At 41.9% G+C, this 20,034-nt stretch overlaps 1 protein-coding gene across 3 annotated transcripts in view; it reads left to right on the top strand.

Moving 5' to 3' along the window:
• The window catches only part of LOC110000840 (TGF-beta receptor type-2), a 36,916-nt gene extending 17,319 nt beyond the window's left edge, over window positions 1-19,597 (top strand). For all 3 annotated transcript variants that reach the window (XM_065957984.1, XM_065957983.1, XM_065957982.1), the window contains exons 4-10: window positions 6,246-6,541; window positions 6,631-6,879; window positions 7,039-7,152; window positions 7,322-7,459; window positions 9,195-9,336; window positions 16,603-16,730; window positions 17,465-19,597. In XM_065957984.1, the coding sequence (XP_065814056.1) occupies window positions 6,246-6,541; window positions 6,631-6,879; window positions 7,039-7,152; window positions 7,322-7,459; window positions 9,195-9,336; window positions 16,603-16,730; window positions 17,465-17,722 (1,325 nt within the window). In that variant the 3' untranslated portion in view covers window positions 17,723-19,597. The remainder of the gene's footprint in view (window positions 1-6,245; window positions 6,542-6,630; window positions 6,880-7,038; window positions 7,153-7,321; window positions 7,460-9,194; window positions 9,337-16,602; window positions 16,731-17,464) is intronic.
• Window positions 19,598-20,034: the final 437 nt, after the last annotated feature.

The following is a 20,034-nucleotide window of genomic DNA, read 5'->3' as shown; positions in this document are numbered from 1 at the left end:
AGAGAGAGACAGAATCAGAGACAGAGAGGTGTTAAAGGGATGGAGTGAGGCAGTCTGGGTCTTAAGGCTTGTGTGTTGTTACCATAACAAGTGCATATGTGAGTGTAATATTCACTTTTAGCCTCCCTGTGGTTGGATTCCTGCACACCACCATAATATGATACCAGCCTGGATAAAGGCGGTTTATTTATATTCATTTGGGCAGGTCAATACTGCACAGGGGAAGGCGGTAAACAACTTTTTTTATAATGAAGGTCATGCACTGAATGATTAAACCTTGGATGCAGTATAAGCTCAAACAAACATTAAACTATGTTCCAAAGCACTACACACAGGGGCTTATCCAGAGGGGTGGACTGGGATGGCATGGGCCCCCGTTGAAATCTGATTGGACACGCCTGTTACTGCCCAAAAAACCTAAAGTATGATTGGCTCTGTGCCCTGTCAGAAGCGGAACTGGCTTGCAAAAAAAAAAAAACAGCTATTTGGCCTGTGTTCCAACAGGCTGATAGCCATCTTTACATTTATATATGTTATATTTCCCTTTGTAGTCATAGGGGACTCCAGGTTTTGAATTAAAGGTCACATATTATGCGAAATACACTTGACCATGTTTTTCTAACAATAATATTTGTCCCTAGTCTGTCTACAAACCCCTCAATTATAAGAAAAGTCCATCCTCTACATCTTTTTCCTGCTCCACTTCTCAGAAAATGTGTGCTCAAACAGGTCGTTTGGAGATTCCCCCTTTGTGACATCACAAAGATCAGTGGGAGCAAGATTACCACTAATGTATTTGTCCACATAATGACTGTGATCAGAAGGAAAATGTTGCTCTCTAAAATGCTACCAATAATTTAAATGTAGTCCTCGGTAACGGAGTGGATGGAGACGACACAGAGAGAGCCTGTGTGTGTGTCTTGGACTGTAGATGTCTACAAAATCATCAGTAATCAACTCGGCTTTCTAAAACCACAAGGAATTCATTTTTAAAATGACGCCCTCTTTTTGAAAGCTAATAGTGTCTCGGTACACTCTGTTCTATACATTTTCATAAACTATCCTTAAAATGCCAATTGTTTTTCTATGACTCATCCCTTTAACCTCTACCAAGATAAACTCATTTACTTTCTAAATGGTGTCACAACAGGTAAAGCCCCATTTTACGTTTCATGTTCATGCATTTCATGGTTGATTTTATGAGTAACGTAACTGCCTTGAGGTCAGTCATAGAGCCGCTACAGGAGTGTCTTATCACCACATTTCTGCACGTCGTCATAAAACTATCACATGCTAGACATGACATCATCCTTCACCTGTTAGCAGTTACCGTCTCCATATCGCTGCTGGAGTTGGATTTCTGCAGGTCTGCTGGCGACACATGGGCATGAAAGCTATACTTGGAAAAATGTAAGGATATCGGACATCTTTACATGTGAACTGGATTTTCCATGATATCATCAAGTCATTCATAAAATCAGAGAAGACGTCACTGCCTTTAAGAGAAAATGTTTGATCGAGTCATGACATTTAAAGCCTCGTCAGAAGTGTTAAACTGGAACAGGAGAACAAACTGGTACAGTGAACGTCTGTTGGAAGTGTGCTTGAACCGCCTCAGTGTTTATAATGGCGTCCATGTATTAGCCCATCACCTGTTTGGAGCATGAAATCATGTCTGGCTCTGTCATTTTCCGAAGCAAAAAGTTCCTCTTTAATATCCAACTCACAACTTTATTATTCGCCAAACACTTTGAGGATCCAAGTAATTAGCAAGTGGTTAGAGCATTAAGAGTGTGTGAGTCAGAGATGGCAGTGTTTGAAATGCCAGCATTCACATCCTGAAACACACACACACACACACACACACACACACACACACCCATACGCGAGGATCCCTCTATTAGTCTGAATGATGTGTCAAACCTCATTGAACGCTGCATGAGAACACTCTGGCGTCCTGATTGGAAAAGGCAACATGAGTCTATTACCAGTTTTCCTTGGCAGTATGTTTGGTTGTGTTTCTGGCTCAAACACACACACTTACACACTGCAATCATGGCAAAAAAAGACGGCAAGGGAATAAGCCTAAAACCTCAAGAACCTAGAAGCAATCCTCAAAACTTTACAAAGTAAACACATGTACAGACACCTGGAATTGGAGCTGCACTGTCTGACTGGTTGACAGTCTTATTCAAAACCCAATTTACTACCAGGCTTTGAAGTCGCCTCCTTAAATCTAAAAATGTCTGCGTGCATTCGTGTCTTGTATTTTTGATTTACTGCATCCGCGGATTTGCCAAAAGCACTTTCAGAAAGATTTACTCCTTAAAAATCACACACACACATACTCAGCCACACAACCACAAAATGAAGATATTATCCATCTCACTGTGAACATTTCTGTCTCGCACGATCACACAGCAGCCTAGTACATGATAGATTTAAGCGCAATGATCTCTTTAAAAAGAAAGAGAGTTTAAAGCACATGAAACAGACAGTTTTGTAGCGGTATAATTATATTAAAGTCGTTGCTGTGGGCTTTCTAAAATAGCAGCCACACTCGGCACACATTATATAACGGTTAGATCAAGTGTTGGCATGACGAAGATAGTCCTAAATGTTTAGTTTCACATACGTAGTAATTACTGTAAGTCTGTGATGCTTCATGGTGGCATTGCAACATAACCAGTTCCCCCGCTAGTCTAGGTGAGCGAACACATTGGAAACCTGTTCTATCTTACCTTGCTTGGGAGCACTGGCACTGGCCCTGGCATGCTTCGGAGAGGTGTGCTTCAGCAGGTTCCAGTTCATGCACGAGCACAAGCACACGGGTACACAACGATGACAGCTATTATTATAGAGAAATCCGGAGTGTTCTGGATGTATCTGACTAACATGACTAACATGTCAGCAAAGTAGCTGTCATGTTCTCTGTGTTGTTCTCCGATGTGCAGACGCGGACTCGACTGCGCGTCCCTTTTTACATTTTTTTTCTCGAGTCCGCCTGATTGTAAACTGAGCATACTTCATAATAACACAAAGCTATGCATGTGCTGTATTACGATGTTCTGTACAAGAGATAACCGTGCTTAGGCCCGGTTTGTCTTGGAGCAGTGTGAGTGCAGGCCAGCGGGGGAATGGGAAGAGTGGGGGGGGGGGCAATCATGCCTAAGCCTGGTACGGGACAACTTTGCTAGTGTGCGTGCGCCTATAGCAACATAATTAGGAGCTGGTCCATACCTGCGCCAGCCCTAACTATAAGCTTTATCAAAAATGAATGTTTTAAGTCTAGTCGAGGAGAGGGGTCTGATAACTCTACCTCCCATAGTATATTATTTGTAGCTTTTGTGACATGAGGTCCTGGCTTGTCTATCTATAAAATACTTGAATGTCACAGTTCAACACTAACTTCCGCTATAACTTTCCATCAGCAGCTCAGTTAATAACTCCTATTTGACTTCAACAACCATTAACATTCTAATGGCCCTTTAGAGGCCGGTCAGTGTTCAACTGAAGAATCTTTTGAGATTGAAATGTTGTGTGAAATGTGAAATGTCTTCTTCCAAGTCCAGTTCCCATTTGGATTAAATTTTAAATCTGATAAATGAGATTGTTTTAAACAAACAATATTATTCATCAATGTATTATAGTTTTGTTATGTCTCATAACTTTTTGAAACTTTTCAGGGCTTTACATCATTCTCTCATAAGAACTTCAAATGTGGAAAATCTGAATGCAAACTACTTGCAGGGTGGTTTGACTTCTTCAATAGACAGTCTTAGGCCTGAGCTCCTCCGGCAAGCCGATGTGGCAGCCTCGCTCAGAAGCATAATGTTCCCCTGAGAGACTTAGTGAGACACATTTTGAAAAGGTAGCCAGTCAGAGCAGACCTCGCTGGGCCCTTGTAGACAGGCTCTCGACTGTTTTTTGCCCGACACTGGGGCTCTGAGGGTTGGCTGCCGTTCTGTCCAGGCTGGCAGTCGGACTTAGAGGAGGTAGTTAATGCTATAGCTCATGAAGCCATAAAGGCAGATCACACTGCTGGCAGTGTCCACTGTCGGCCCTTTTAACTGAGTACACAGTAAGCTGCCTACTGTGATCACAAAGTACAGACACAGACTCATATGTGCATGTATCTTTAAACTCATTTTTACAATGAATAGAACATGATTTACAGCACTTCATGGAGCGAGGAGCAGCATGTTGTTTTCATAGCACAGGCCTCGAGAATGACTTCCCTGTGGTGGATGTGCTTGTGTTGGACTGTGGCTGTTTGAGTAGTGGGAGGAAATTGCAGTTTGTTGCTGCATGCGGCACCCAAAACACACATATTGAGCTGTGTGTCCTTCAAAGACCCGTCTTTACAGCTTCCCTTTGAATCAGCTTCCTACGGGAATATTCATTTAAAGTGAGAAGAGGAGCTATGTATAAGATGAAATACAGATATGTATGTGTGCTGGATAAAACACAATAAAAAAGGATTCAAGACACTCTCTCTTCCATATAAATACAAAAGTATTTGTGTAGCTAAAATGTCAAGAATGAATAGAAATTTGTAGTTCCCCGTTTAAAGCTCCTGTGAGGAAATTTTGGTCTACGACGATTTGGGTGCCCCATGTGGACAAAGTGGTAACTCTCATCTCTTTACTTATTATGAGCTGAACATGTGTAAGTAATGTTTTTGTGATGAAAATCAGAATTTAATAGTCAAATTAAACACCCTCTGCCAATCTTTGCTGTGGAAAATGTAAAAGATGCTGTCTCCTGAGCGTGCTCTCAATCACTTCATCTGACACCTGCCTTGTGGCAGCAGTTTCTGGCATTAAAAATATCTTTTTAAAAATTGCCAGTCTTATCACTGATGACTAATTTAGAGGCATCAGTATTAATGTCTGTTTTTTCTAATAACCAGCTGAAATGTCCTCGCTGTAGCTTTAAGGACAAAAGTAATTTGAAAAAGGATGATTAAACTTTGCTCTCAAAGTGCTGTTTGGCCTTTAATTTAAATACTGCTGTTTATTAAGACCAACTCGCTGTTAGAAAAGATGACAATGTGTCACCAAATCAAGCAAGACTGACATCGGATAGATTTGTATCTAATCATAACTTCTGTGGGCTGGCTTACAAATGAGAGCTGAGTTGTGCTGTAGGTTGACATTTATGCTAAAACCAACAAAAAAGAATCAGAAATTGCTGAAACATAGATTTAGACCACCCAAACCTGTAAACCCTACTCAACCTAAGCTTAACAACAGCTCCAACAGCTTTAATCACTTTCTATTTTATGGAAGGATTTTAAATGTTCACTGAAAAAGCATTTTTATTTGCTTACAAGTGTTTTAGAATGACTGAAACCTCTTGCTCTTTAATACAACACTGATGGTTGTTATAAAACACTACCTATCTGAAGCTATGTCACTTTAGCTTCAGATAGGTAGCAAAAGCCATACACATGCGGTGACCAAAAGTGGCATGACAGCAAACAATTATGACTCATATTTTCAGTTGTTAATGCAAAAAGTACAACTTATACACCTCTTCATACCCAACTTTTCTGACTCAGTTCAAAGTCTGTTTTAATGTCACAGAGAAACAAACGCCTTTTAGCCTGAAGATGGGGGGGGGGGGGATTTTATGACCTGCATTTGGCTAAATGTGAATCTGGAATGCAGTAAATGCTGCCAGGATTGCCCCCGCTGCTTGGGAAAGGTGTATGAGTGATATAGTTCAGTGTTAATCTTGCACATTAATTGATCAGTGTTTTTGGAGCCAAAATGGTGTCTTTATCTTGTTGTTATGTAATCATTGTATAAGACCCTATGTAACATAGTGGTAAGTATTTGCATGTTATCCCAACATGGAACATCAAGGAGTAGGCTTGGCATGGTGTGAATAAAGCCAAGGCTCCAGATGTTTGGAGCCTCGTGTGTGAATGAAGTTTACAGTTTTTGATGGAATCAGTCTTTCTGAGTGTTGTAAGGTCACAATTTTGGTGAATTTAACCTGTTTATGTTTAATAGTTGTATGTGGACGCAATGGAATATTGTCCTGTATGGATTGTGCTGATGATATGGTACATTTTCAAATTAAACGATTGATATCTATTTGGAGACCATTGGACATGGTTTGTTGCTTCGAGCTGAACTCATGCCCAAAATCCGTCCATGCGAGTGCGGTGTGCCTCTTGTAAGCCTTTTGGCCTCATAACCTATTCTTAAATCCCATCCTCTGCCTTCTTTTTCCAGTTGTGGATCCAACACAAGATGATCCGTTGGTTTCTGTGATCCTGGTGAGTCTGCTGCCCCTCGTTGTGATGGGGATCATTGTCGTGGGGATGCTCTACTGGTACCGAGCCTATCGCCAACGCGTCCTCAGCCGAGAATGGGAGAGCAGCATCAAGAAACGCAAGCCAAAAGCAGGGCTGGACTGCAGCGACGCCTGTGCCATCATGATGGATGACGATAGGTCCGACACCAGCTCGACGCACGCCAACAGCCTGAATCACAACACTGAGCCGCTGCCTATAGACCTGGATCTGCTGGTAAAACAAACCTAGAGATGTTTTGTAGAACAGCTCGTCTCCTAGACATCCTTCATCAAATCCTAACTTGGCTTTTTATCCTGTCACAGGTGGGAAAGGGTCGATTTGCTCAGGTGTACAAAGGTAAGCTGAAGCAGACCACGTCAGACCAGTTTGAAACAGTGGCTGTGAAGATCTTCCCCTGTGAGGAGTACGCCTCCTGGAAGAATGAGAAGGACATCTTCTCCAACACCGACCTCCGACATGAAAACGTCCTCCACTTCCTGACAGCAGAGGAAAGGAAAGTAGAGAAACAGTACTGGCTCATCACTGCCTTCCACCCTCGAGGAAACCTACAGGTGAGACCATCGCCACACCAGATGTACTTCACAATGCACTCAAATTTCTGCTCAGACTTTCTTTTCTATTTATATGTTTTAGTTTGAATCTTTCTTTAAATTCACCAATCATACACCTTTTCACAATGCTACAATTTCCATCATCCCTCTGCCCTCCAGGAGCACCTGACGCATAATGTGATCAGCTGGGAGGAGCTGCAGGTGCTGGCCAGCTCTTTGTCCCTGGGTGTCGCTCACCTTCACAGTGACCGCCTCCCCTGTGGACGGCCGAAGGTACAACAGAGTTTTTTGTGCACATGACACAGCAAGAAGAATGTGAACCAGTGCTAAGAATCTGTACCAACTTTGATAATCACATCACATCTTAAAGGAATTGACTCAATGTCCACTTGTTAACTAAAACCTAAGAGTTTTAAATCCAGTATTTCTAATGTGCTTTAAGGTTGCCATAGTCCACCGAGACCTGAAGAGCTCAAACATCCTGGTGAAGAACGACCTGACGTGCTGCCTGTGTGACTTCGGGCTGGGACTCAGTCTGGACAGCAGCCTGTCGGTGGATGACCTCGCCAACAGTGGACAGGTCAGATCAGTGCCTCCTCTAATTTTGTATTTTATTTTTGTAGGATAAGCCCCTTGAGATGTACCAATCTCGTTTTCAAGGGGGTCCTAACAGAAGACAATTTACAACATGACAAAATGATGAAAATTGACAACAATTCAAAAGAGAAAGGAAAAGTACAGAAAAACAAATAAAATTAATAGAAAAGAAAAGACAAAACTAAGTGGTTGCAATACACAAACAGACAACAAAATGCAACTCACCAAGACAAAGGAGAGAATATGAGCGGATCCAAATACTGACGATGACAGTATGTGTCTTAGCAAGGCCCTAAACTTTTACCTGCAGTCCTCTAGCTTGACCTGTATGCACAATGATCCTGAAGCCATTTTCAAATGTGCACTCCTAAAAATATGTAGACAATTTAAGGCGGGCTGCCATTCAAATCTTCCTAAGTTGCTTGTTCACATATCTATAGTCATCATGTAAATGAGACGGTTTCCAAGCAAAGAAACAAATCTAAAGCAAACAGAGCAATTCAAAGAATTAACAGTCACTGTCAACGGAGGCAGATGAGTTGCATGACAGCTTTTCTAACCTAGAAACAGTAACCGCTGGAGAAAACACGGGCGGTTGTGGGCGCTGCAAGGGCACGCGACACAGGTCCTTAACGGACTGTTTCTGTGGGTCAGAGGATGTGCACCATCGATCAATGTGGTCATTTAGAATGATGTTTGTCCTTTTGTGTAAAATAATGATGTCATTGTTAAAGATGTCATTTAAATGAAGGTCATTAGAAAGGACAGCTTTGACAGTGGATGCAAACCTAAGTACTACTGTTATCTGTTCAATGTGTTGCTACAAGCTGTAGGGTTTGTAGTAAGAGTGTGTTAGCTGCTGTTATGGTAACCTTCTGTGTTTGTTGCCATTACTTTGGTTTGATTTCTGCTGAGATATACCTGACCGTGTTTGTTTTGCCTTCCTCTCTGCGTCCCTCTGAGTGACAGGAGAAACCGGACAGGTGATCAAGGATGGAGGGAGGGGTAAAGGCTTTGTTGTGACATGCCCCTTCCTCAAAGTAGCGTTTAAATCGTTTTTATATCACTTCCTCTGTGAGTCATTGCTACACAGTCCTCTCTATGATTAATGATTCACTGGTGTTAAATGCAGCAGCGACGGGTGAGACAATGTTGACTCATCTGTTAAATAAACACCCGTGACCCCTCTGTCCACCTACACTTCCTGTACACTGAAATCCTTTGCACCTTTGCCACATCTGTGGCTTCATTTTATGCATTTATATGTTAAAAAAAATGATAAAGGTTGTGTTCCAATTTCAATTCCTAGATTCCTAGCTGGTAGGTTGTAATATGAAAACGTCTATGTGACTGTTTAGGAGGTTGTGCAGCCATTTTTTCTTTCTTTGAAAGAAGAAAACAGCAGATATTATTTCAGCAAGGTAACATAGCAAACTTGTGCCATAAAGATTGTGCAATGCAGAAAACCAAAAAGAGTTCCTTAAGAGTTATTAAAGTAGATATAAGTCAGATACTGACTTACGGTAAGGGCTAATTAGCATTAGCACCTGGCACTATTATGCTAATTATTACTAACTTATTACTAAAACATTACTATTTACAAGTTCCTGACACTGTTTCACATGATCACCTGTTGCCTGCTTGTCCAGCACCATGTATGTTAAGCATAGGGTGTACATACATTAGTGTTAACCACTCCTGGTCACTCTGTACTGCAGGTGGGCACAGCGCGTTACATGGCTCCAGAGGTGCTGGAGGCCCGGCTGAACCTGGAGAATATGGAGTCCTTCAAACAGACCGACATCTACTCCATGGCGCTGGTGCTTTGGGAGATGACATCAAGGTGTAAAGCTATCGGAGGTCAGTACACATTCTCGCACAACAGACAAAGATAAACATATTTTGTCATTGTTATTTTGGCGCTTTCGGGGGAATGAGTCACACACTTGAATTCCTCAATCTTGAAAACACGTTATGAGTTGAGGGTCGTCACAGTGTGCAGGTGCATAATGCATAGCCTTAACCATCATGGATGCCCCCTCTGCACAAGCTGGACTGTGCGTTTGACTTCCTGTTAGGAAATCAGAACTCATGTCCACTTCACCTCAGTCCATTCCACATTAACGCTGAATCTGGATCTGGTTCTGGTTTCCCGTGTGCATTGCACGAGTTTCAGCTAGCATCTGTGAATGCAGCGATAAACTGTATTCACAGTAAATAGTTTTGGAAGTGTTCTTGAGACCATACAGTGATGTCTACTACAGAACTGTGTTTGTTTTTAATGCAGGGCCCAAAGATCATGGCCATTCCAATATTGCTTTTTGACCTTGACCCTGCATAGAGAGATTTCTTCAGATCCTCAGAATTGCTTATTAATGTAATGTACTTACACAAGTTTGCAATTTTATGTTTTATAACATTATTCTTTTTAAAGTGTTGCACAGTCTTATCATTTCACAGGCATATCATTTTCTGAAAACAATAACATTCAGCTCAGTTTTAACATGTGACCTGTTGTCTTTGCACTATTTCCTATTAAATACGTTGTTTTTAATGTTTGTCACATACTGTTTTTTCCACATTTTATACAAAATCCCTTTTTTTCCCATTTGCACTTGGGGATCTGTGTATTAAAGTAATGATGAAGGTTAGTTATCGATATTCAAATTTGAAAAATCCATCAGCCTTTTGCACTTCAATAGGAATCTATATGACAACTTAAAGAGTCCATTGCTCAGAATTGTAAAATGTAAAGGAAAAACTTTCAAAGCAAGTTATGACAGACGCCCAGTCTAGACAGACATAGATTTAACAGGCAGCTCCGTATGCAAGATATAGAAACACATGATGTGGATTACACATCACTCCACTCCACTTAACCAGAACTAGTCAGCTTTACGCTTTTGACAGCAGAATGTTTGCATTACAAATCTGACTTTTTCTATCCTCAAAACCTAAAAGAAAATGTTATCGGATACTTCTTTTTACATTCTTTGCATGCTAATTATCTTAATTAAATCTGCATGCAGCTACTGCCAATGTGCCTTTATTGTGAGCTCATTTAACCCTGTGTATTTATGTGACCTACAGAGTGCAGACAGGAGGTTCAGGCTGGTGTTTTTGTTAAGTAGTGACGGTGGGTTTGAGTGTCAGTAGTGAGTCTGATGGTCATGTCTGTCAGACGGCAACTCGACCTCAGCTCCAGGTCTGCAGCCGGAATCTTAGGAATGTCTTATATGTGAGGGAGACAATCTCAACTCTGCTGTTGCCCTTCTTTGGGCAGGAAATCAGGGAGAGAGAGAGAGCAACAGTTGATACTGTACCTGTTTCAGTTGGCTCCACATGTGTCAGAGTGTGTATGAGTGATTGTGATATGTTCATGGAGCTCTCAATGTCCTCACAATAATAAGACAATAACAGCACAAAGGTCTTTAATCCTCAGGGTAAAGTTTGTTTGAGCGCCTGTAGAGTTTCATGTTGTCCATCTTAATGCACCTCAATCAAACACATCTTTGTGTTGCGTTCAGTGTTTGTGTTGCCTCAGATAGTAGTTCACTATAATTTGTATAAACATTATTTTGACCCATCAGGTGCAATTTTAGGGTCTTTATCACACATACACAACCTCCTGAAAATCTCACAAATATTCAGGGTGAGCTGAGTGTGTGTATGTAAACGGGCATATTTGTCACCCAGACTTTTCTTGACTTCTTTTTAGCCAAAGGCCGTTGTGTGTAAACTAGAACTGCGGCCCACAAGTGACATAGAGCTGAAGGCAGCCGACTGAGGCACTCTGTCGAAATGGGAGGGGCGCCATTCTCCCTGTTTCAAGTTATTGTACTATCAGATTGATTTGAAGTGACATTTTATCTTTAAACTGAATATCGCGGAAGCATAAGGCGGGGACGAAGTGATCCGTCTCTGTACCAGCTGCAGAGGTAGTAACAGAGTGTTACAGAGGCGACATGGGATGAGCTGAGTCAGCGGGGGAGCAAAGCGCAGCGCCGTGTGTATGTGGAATCATTATAAATGTACAAAGACATGATGACGGCTGAGCTTAGATACTGCATTTTTTGAGAATAACAGCAGTCTGAAAAGGGGCTACTGTAGCTTTAAAGGAACACACAGCTCTGGACTTTAAGTTCAGTCTGCTACGCTAATGTTGAAAATACTGAATAAAAAAGTTCAGATTGAACATGGATTTTTTTTTCTCTTGTAAGAACTGAAAGTGAAAGCCCTGCTAAATTGATACTATTAAGGTCTGTGATATTCTTTCTATAATAATGCAATATCTTGAATGGAGAAAAAAAATCAATTTACGTCTGGATTCATCAGAATTTGCGATGACTTGGGTATCAAATGGGTTGATAAGATGGTCTCTCAACCGTCAAACAAAACTCTGGAGTGGACAAAAGGTTTCAGAAAAATTGCCCTCCTTTGTGGAATTGAAACTAAAATTGGACCTCGCATAGACATTTGTACAGACACACATGGACACAAACTTTTCAGTTTCCTTCGGCCTACTCTCCTGGGAGTAGAAGGAGAGTCTGCTCCAACTCTTTCTCTCTGCCTGGTTATTTCTTTTCTGGACAGACTGAGACATTTAGAGCCAGACAGTCACATTCCAACACAAAGTGTTTGTTTATTTCAGAGAGAGGTAAATAGAAATAGAGGACGAGAAATGGACCTCAAAAACAGACGCCCTTCATCTAAGCTTTTGTCTATGTCTGAATCGGGGCTGTGTGTGTGTTTGTGTGTGTGTGTGTGTGTGTGTGTGTGTGTGTGCCTCCCCCCGCAACAACAGGGTGCAGAATAGATAGAAATACTACCCTGTGCTGGCGTTGTTGTTGTGGTCAGTTATAGTACATTCTCAGTGTGTGTCTCTGAGCATTTTATGTACGTGTCCTGAATTAGCCTGGAGGGCACGGCAGGTTCTGCCCCTTTCTGTCAGAGGCTCCAGAAGCAAGACGGTTTTTGGCAACAGCTGGCATGGGGGCGAGGGCTCTAAGTCTCTGAGGCAAAGGCTGAGAGACATTTTACATGTGAAAGAAATATTTGCATTTAGTGGAGGGAGCAAAAAGATGAGCTATTTAGCTTTAATGTATTAGAAAATGATAAGTGGCATTAGCACGGATACCAACAGGGAAACCCAGAACAGACAGTATATGATACACACAATTACTGATTGTTTATCACACAAGTTTGAAGTACACAGCTTAAGGAGCGGAGTCACCCATGTTGCGATGAACAGTCTTTTAAACACCATCTGTCTTGAGTCTTTTTGGACTAAAATGGAAGTCAATTAATCTGATGCAGCACTGGTTGGTGTTTTCCCTCCTGTACTCTGAAAGCAAAATGAAAACAACCCGAGCTGCACTGATGTTAAACGTTCACAGCGCCAGCCACAAACCTGCAGCTGCAAGCCAACAACTCTCTCTGAAAGTGGTTGGATGCTTCGTCTGCATGGAGAGAAGGGGTTTTTATTTTGATTAGAGGGCGTGTTTCATTAGAGCTTATGCAGCGTTATTTCTTCTTATATGTTTTGTACCACAGCCATGTCGGATCAGTCTCATGTTATACGCCTGTGGAGAATCTAAGATCTTCTAAGACGCTGTGTTTCTTTCAAGATAGCAAATCCCAGACAGTGTAGGCAGCTACAGAGGTTTCTGCTAACCTCCAGGCCACAAGGGTTTCAGACAGATAATCTGAAAAGGAAACTGTCGTAAACCACTCTCCGCCCCATGGATTGGATATACCAGGTTTTAACTACGAGCTCCAGACAGTGCAGGGAAAGTGAGACTGAGACTCTGGTTGCAGTCTCTTGTGAAAATCTGTTCTCAAACCACAGATGAAATTCTTGTCATAGCTTTCAAATGTCCAGAGTTGCTGTAGAGGGCGCAGGCTGGACTTCTCATATAGACGACTTCTCTGTAGTCCGAATATCAGTCGGAAACAAGAGGACAAGTGTAGGCCGCAGGAGCCAAGTCTGCATCAGAGCGTGAAATTAAACCTTTTCCACTTAGTTATTTCTTATGTTGAGGAGGTGCTCCACCTCTTTTTATTTCGGTTTTTGTAACTTTCCCCATTTTGGTTTTGCTCGCTTTTCACGGTTCTGTGTTGCAGCTGTACCCAGTCCAGGAAAATGTGTGGTATTTATACCAGCTCCGCGGCAGGAGATCTAGACAGCAGAGAGCTGAAGACAATACCAGCCCCGACTGGCATAAATAACCTCCAGGGGAATGGGCTGGGCCTGGCTGGGTCCTGTTTTAAAATACCAAAAAACGAGGGAAGTTCCACATGTAAAAAACAGGAAGTGTGGGCCTGTAGAGTCAGCTGATCCCAGCCCCCCCCCCCCCCCCCCCCCCCGCCCCCTCCCACCACCTTCCTGTTTGGGAGAGTCACTCCAACCTTCCTGCTTCCTGTGTTTGAGGACGCAGCGGTATAGACCATGGGGACCTGAAACTACTGCAGCTTTTCCTAGATTTCATCAGTCCTGCAAATTAGATAGATGTACTTCTTAGTTTTCCATTTTAGCCTTGGGTGGAAGAAAAAAAGGGTTGTAAATATGCACTTGATAGGTATATGCATACAGTAATAGGCTTTAACACACTCGAGGGGGATTTCAGTAAGGATGGATTGCGGCTGCTAATAGCTCGAAGACTTGTGCATCCTCTATCTGCTCTGTGTCAAGGTCCACTTCACAAAGAATATTGCACTAATGACACTGAAATTGCCCTGCGCAGTTTGCTCTTGTTTCGCTTCTGATTGTGGAGTTGAGTTGCAGCATCTCCTCTGTGCAGAACTCAATGCTGTCCACACATAGATAATGAGCAGGAGAAATCTTATTGAGAAGTCGAGTCTTACAGATGTGATACAACTCTTTTTTTACAACAAAGCTTTCTCCCCGGATCGACAGCAAAAGCAGCTTGTCTGGATGGAACATTAACATACTCACCCTTCACAAGGACCCAGACGGTCTTCACACCAGTGGACAGAGTGTGTGGACGTGCCGGATGTGTACTGGATTTCTGATGTAACAATAGTAATGGCAGAGTAATATTAACTTAAGACTTTATTTACACATCATTTATCTTTAGATCATACAGAGGCTGAAGTGTGGCCCTGATCACTGGAAGATCCCGTGTGAAAACCCTTACAAATACTGTGATGCAGTTACCACCAACTCTCAGCAGGTGGCGATAAAAACCGTTGTTTGTGAATTTGATGTTTTTTTTTTACGAGGTTCATTTTGCCAAAGGCAATCATTTAGCCCTAATTCAATACATAATGGCTCATTGAAATGTGCAAACAACACTCGTGCACAGAGACTAACTCTCTACCACATTTTGTGGTTGATATTAACCCTTTGCGTGCTCTTTGAGGATAAGGCGTCTGTCTCACTTGCACAGTTTATAAAGCTGAGCTATCCTTTTGTGAATCACACCCTTAATGTGCCGTGTCCCAGTATGAGCTAAGTAATCAAAAACAACATATTTTGCAAGTTGCAAACCATTGGGCACACAAAAAGTTGAACCAACAGGGTTCCCCGTGCACGGCCAACCTACGTACTCAGGTGCAGGTCAGTTAGGGGAATATACAATCCTTCCAGACATTCCTATCTTATTTTACATTATATATCTTATTTCATATAAGCTTCATCTTTGCATGTATGTTTTTTGATAGACTATGGTATGCATTATCTCATGTTGTTTTGATGCCTACGAAACAGAATATTCTATATTGTTTGGTCATGTGACCATATGTAGTTCACACGTGTGTATGCCCATGTAGTTATGCAGGGTGAACCTACAGACACTAGAGGTGAGTTTTATAAAGACTTTTTAATTAGGTAAACTGTAAACACAGTTAGCCTTTTCGTTTATTGAGCCTATTTATCCTTTATTTACATCTAGGATGAGGATGAACTGATGTGTTACGTAACATTATCTCAGGTACAAAGATTGGCCAGAGCTACTAATGACAGCTGTTTGGATGTGAGCAGCTCAACATGTTTAATTTTTATCTAAATGGCCAACAGGGTTCCTCGAGCACAGACTAAACACGTACAGAGGAGCATACTGTACCATGAAAAAGAAATCAGAAGTCTGTGGCACACTGAAAATAAGTGAACTGTATTTTATTGTGAACACATTTCAGTTTAGTTTTATTTTCTGGGTGAGGTTGACTTTGAAATTCTTGATTCTGAAGCAAATGTTACTCTGACTTTTTCACTTTGTCAGGAACCTTTTCTGAATACTCCCCGTTACAACAGATATTAACTGAATGTCCAAAGAATGTTAGATGCTGCCAAATATATCACAAGCACACATGGGTGAAGAATAATCAGTGTTTGAACGGATGTGAAATACACAACGTTAAAATGGATGAAATCAAGAGAAAAAATAGTCGTAAAAAAAAATAGTCGAAAAACTATTTTTTGTAAATATTTGAGTATCATGTTGTAGCTCGAACAGGAACAGAAAGAATACTTTGCAGTACTCATGTCTCATTTCGCAGCAACTGTGAGCTCCTGAGAGCGTTCACTTCTGGGCTGAAGACAGGCTGCAGCTGTTGTGAGTTCAGTTTCATGAGGTCTGGACTCAGTCCCAGAACTTTGTTTTTCATTTTTCATGATCTCGATGTTAGCCCCTCTCTTCTTCTCTTCTACCTCTTTAATAATCAATTTAGAGGGGGGGGGATAACATTGTGATTTGCACGTTTTGTACCACCTGATGTTACACGTTATTGCTTGTAAGTGGAGGCTGATGGATGTTTAAAGAAGCATTCAAATTTTAGATGAAAGAGGGAACATTTTTCCTACTATGGAGACATTGTAGAAAACAATTTATTCCCCGCTGTCAGCATTGTTGATGCCAGAATTGAACACTGGGGTCGACAGGACACCTGTTTCACTTAGTCACCTCAACATTTTGATTAACCAAACCATGACATGTGAGCTTGTTTTTTGGATATTGTGAAATTAAACAAGCTAATCTACATTTTGCTGTGATCATGTCTTTACCGGGGAGTGTAGCAAATGACAACGCCAGTGCTGGCAGCATGACATCAGGTGACGATTTGCAGTTCATATCTGAACTGTTGTGTGTTTGTGTTTGTGTTTTGCAGAGGTGAAGGACTACGAGCCTGCGTACGGCTCTAAAGTGCGAGAGCACCCCTGTGTGGAGAGCATGAAGGACAACGTGCTGAGAGACAGAGGCAGACCTGAGATCCCCGACAGCTGGCTCAGGCATCAGGTGAGACAAACACACTGAGCTGCTACACTGGAATCACATTCACATACTGACACACAGACACTCACTCTCGCATCGGTATGCACTGATAATGATAAAATACAAAAACTCTTTTGGTTTGTAGAAAAAAGTAACGGCTCTGAGGTCGGTCTCCCCCCTTCTCCTTTTACTGACTGACATGTTCTCATGACGTTCTTAAAACCAACCTCCAGCATGCTCCTCTCTCTAGACGCTCCGATGCTACCTGCCCTGTCTTGTGTCTGGGAGGTCTGGTCCAACACTCCTGTGTCTTTGAAGTCAGATGTAATGTGTTTCACAAGGTTACAGCAGATATTTTGGAGACAAAGTAACACTCCTAGCTGCAGGAATTTGGTAAAAACATTGTAACATCTCAAATCAGTGCATGAAACCAGACACAGCAATAATTATCAAATCTGGTAGAGCAACACAAATATACAAAACATAATGGTATGTAGCATGTGATCAAATAAAGGAACAGCAAAATGCATACTTCCTTCCTGTGACATGTCCGTGGTGTTCCTATGAGACACACCTGACCAGGATGATACAACGCTCCGTTGCACACAGATATGCACTAATTGAAGGATATAGTATTAAAGGGGGCTAAAATAATGCTGATTTTCTTGTTTGAAAATGACTTAAGATTGGTTAAAAAGCATCTAATAAGTCAATTGAGGGAGTGCCATTCAGTATATGCTCTTCTCCTCACTGTACAGGGTGTGGCAGTGGTCTGTGCCACCATCATGGAGTGCTGGGATCATGACCCCGAGGCCCGACTCACCGCCCACTGCGTCGCTGAACGCATCACAGAGTTGGAGGACGAGATGGACAAACTGTCCAACCGCAGCTCCTCAGAGGAGAAGATCCCCGACGAGCAGAAGATCCCGACGGACGTGGAGATCCCAGAGATGGTGAAAATCACAGAAATACAGGACATCATAGCCGTGGACTGCTCTGTCAGCGACGAGAAGTGAGAGGAAGCTCTGCGTACATGGATTTATCACCAAGGGCACTTATTTTACTTCTATGGGATTGAAGAGAGAAATCTCATCCGTGATTTCCAGGAGCTGAGCTCCTGAATCGCAGGGTTTTTAAGTTTTGGTTACAGTGTCATTTATTATTCTCACCCAGCAAAGAGGGTCTCTGGGTTTTGCTTGTGGACTTAATTGCTTCTATATTGTAACTACTTGCCTTAATCAGCTGAAAAGCTAAAGAGCCAAAAAGCCAAAGTTAACTGGAAGCTTCCAAAGATGTGCAGAGCATGGAGACAGTATTTTTTTTTAACAGTCAGACAGGCTTCTCTCTTGTTACGAGAAACAAAACAGGGCAATAACTGTTAAACCAAAGACATTGGATGTGCACTTTACCAAATGAGCATTACAGATATGAGTCTGTTTCTATTGTCATGTATTCTGACACGTTGGAGTCGAAGGGAGTTTTCTCCGAGAAGTGTCCTTATGTGTTTGACTTGAGCCAGCAGTGATGTGCCTAATGAAGCTGTGGGCTCTTTACCCAGCAACAGGAATCCAAAGGAAAATGTGTGTGTGTGTGTGTGTGTGTGTGTGTGTGTGTGTGTGTTTGTGTACGTGTGACAGTGTGTGTAAAAGGTGTGTTCAGACTAAAAGCGTTGTAGGTTTTTCATGGGGCACGATTACATACAGAGGAACTCACAAAAAAAACAGACAAATCCTGTTGAGTTGACACGAGGTCATGCTGCAATGTGACTAGAAACAATTATCAGCCATGAGATTGTGCTGACAGAGACCCCCCCCGTCCTGTTTCACCAGCAGGGACAGAGTTGGCAGTAGATGAGTGTAAGCCAATAAACAAAACAAAAAAACAATATTCTGCAATCAATTTAAATTTTGCCTGTTTGCCAAAGAAAAAAAAAATGGTTTGGAAAGTCTGTTGGTTCTCTTTCAGTCGTTCTCTCAGAGACATCACTTTGTAAGCGTCACTGAGACTGTCTCTCCTTCCCGTCGTGATGTCAGGGCTAACGGTTGGACAGGAAGGAGATCCCTAAAAAAAAAAACATGTATGAAACATGTTTGAGCATAAACAGGCTCCTGCCCATGTGAACAGAAATCTGAGAACAACAAATCCAGGGAGAAGTTATTACTCCACAATATATTAAGATCGAGCATATTAGATTTCTGCATCTTCAGAATGTCCCATAATTGTTCCTTTAAACCTCATCAACTCTATACAGTTTGGGTTGTTGCAGTGTGACTTTACTGCACATAATGAAAGTTCAACCCATGGGAAACAGTAGATGGGCACTCCACAGCTGAACACGTGCAGTTAATGTTTAGTTGAAAAATCCTGGTAATAAGCAGAGACTGACTTACCGAAAAGGACGTCAAATTGGTCAACCTTAAGTGGCTTATCCAGACACAGTTCTTGTGTAACAAAGCCAGTCATGACCATCTTGTAAGGGCCAAAGTGATTGGGTCGTGTTTCTCGATTCTGCAGTCAAACTCTCACAGGTGACATAAAGCAAACAACCTCTTCTCTTTTGGTCTGAACACAGTGAAGCGTGTGTTTTTTTATTACCCAGCTATACTTAAAAACCTTGTTTGCCAGAAAAGGCGAGCACAATGTAAATAAGACAATAACTGTAAATAAGAGAGAAATCAGCCAAAAAAGGGAAAGACTTCTTCCTCCTTGGTTTCTTTGAATTCAGAGATGAAAAGTCCTCATGGAGATGTATTATAAAGCCATTTTCTATGTTTTCTGTCTATATCAACAGGAGTGTGCCAAAGATATTATATCCTGCCTTCAATACGGTTTGTGTCATATGTAAAATAGTGTAAATCTTTTATGAATTAAAGATATTTCTGTATACTGAGGTTCTGTTTTCTGCTCATTTTGTGAGTCATCTTACCTATATGAGTAAAATGTGACATCACATCTTCAACTTCAGCTTTATTATTATCCCAAAGGAAATTAGATCTGCAGCAGGCATCAAGACACAAATGGATACACATAAAACAGCATCAGAGATATTAACACTGTCACTGCAAACACTACCCTGGGATCATAGCTTGTGTAGGGCTTGCAGGCGTCTGCTGCCTGAGGCATAATTGGTTGCGGCTGCCAACTAAGATAAGGGAGACAAACCTTACCTGCTGCAGCCTTGCTTCACCAGCGCGATACGTCGTTCTCTGGATCAGCTCGGTTCCAACGCGTTCTTCTCCGAGTCGGATGACAGTTCAGTATTATGGCATAAACACACGACAGACTTTGTTGCAAAGAAAACGGGGAAGTCATAAACAGTCTCTCGTCC

The sequence above is a fragment of the Labrus bergylta genome, chromosome 8 (genome assembly GCF_963930695.1).
Source record: "Labrus bergylta chromosome 8, fLabBer1.1, whole genome shotgun sequence".
Taxonomy (NCBI): Eukaryota; Metazoa; Chordata; class Actinopteri; order Labriformes; family Labridae; genus Labrus; species Labrus bergylta.
This window is presented reverse-complemented; position numbering and strand designations above follow the sequence as displayed.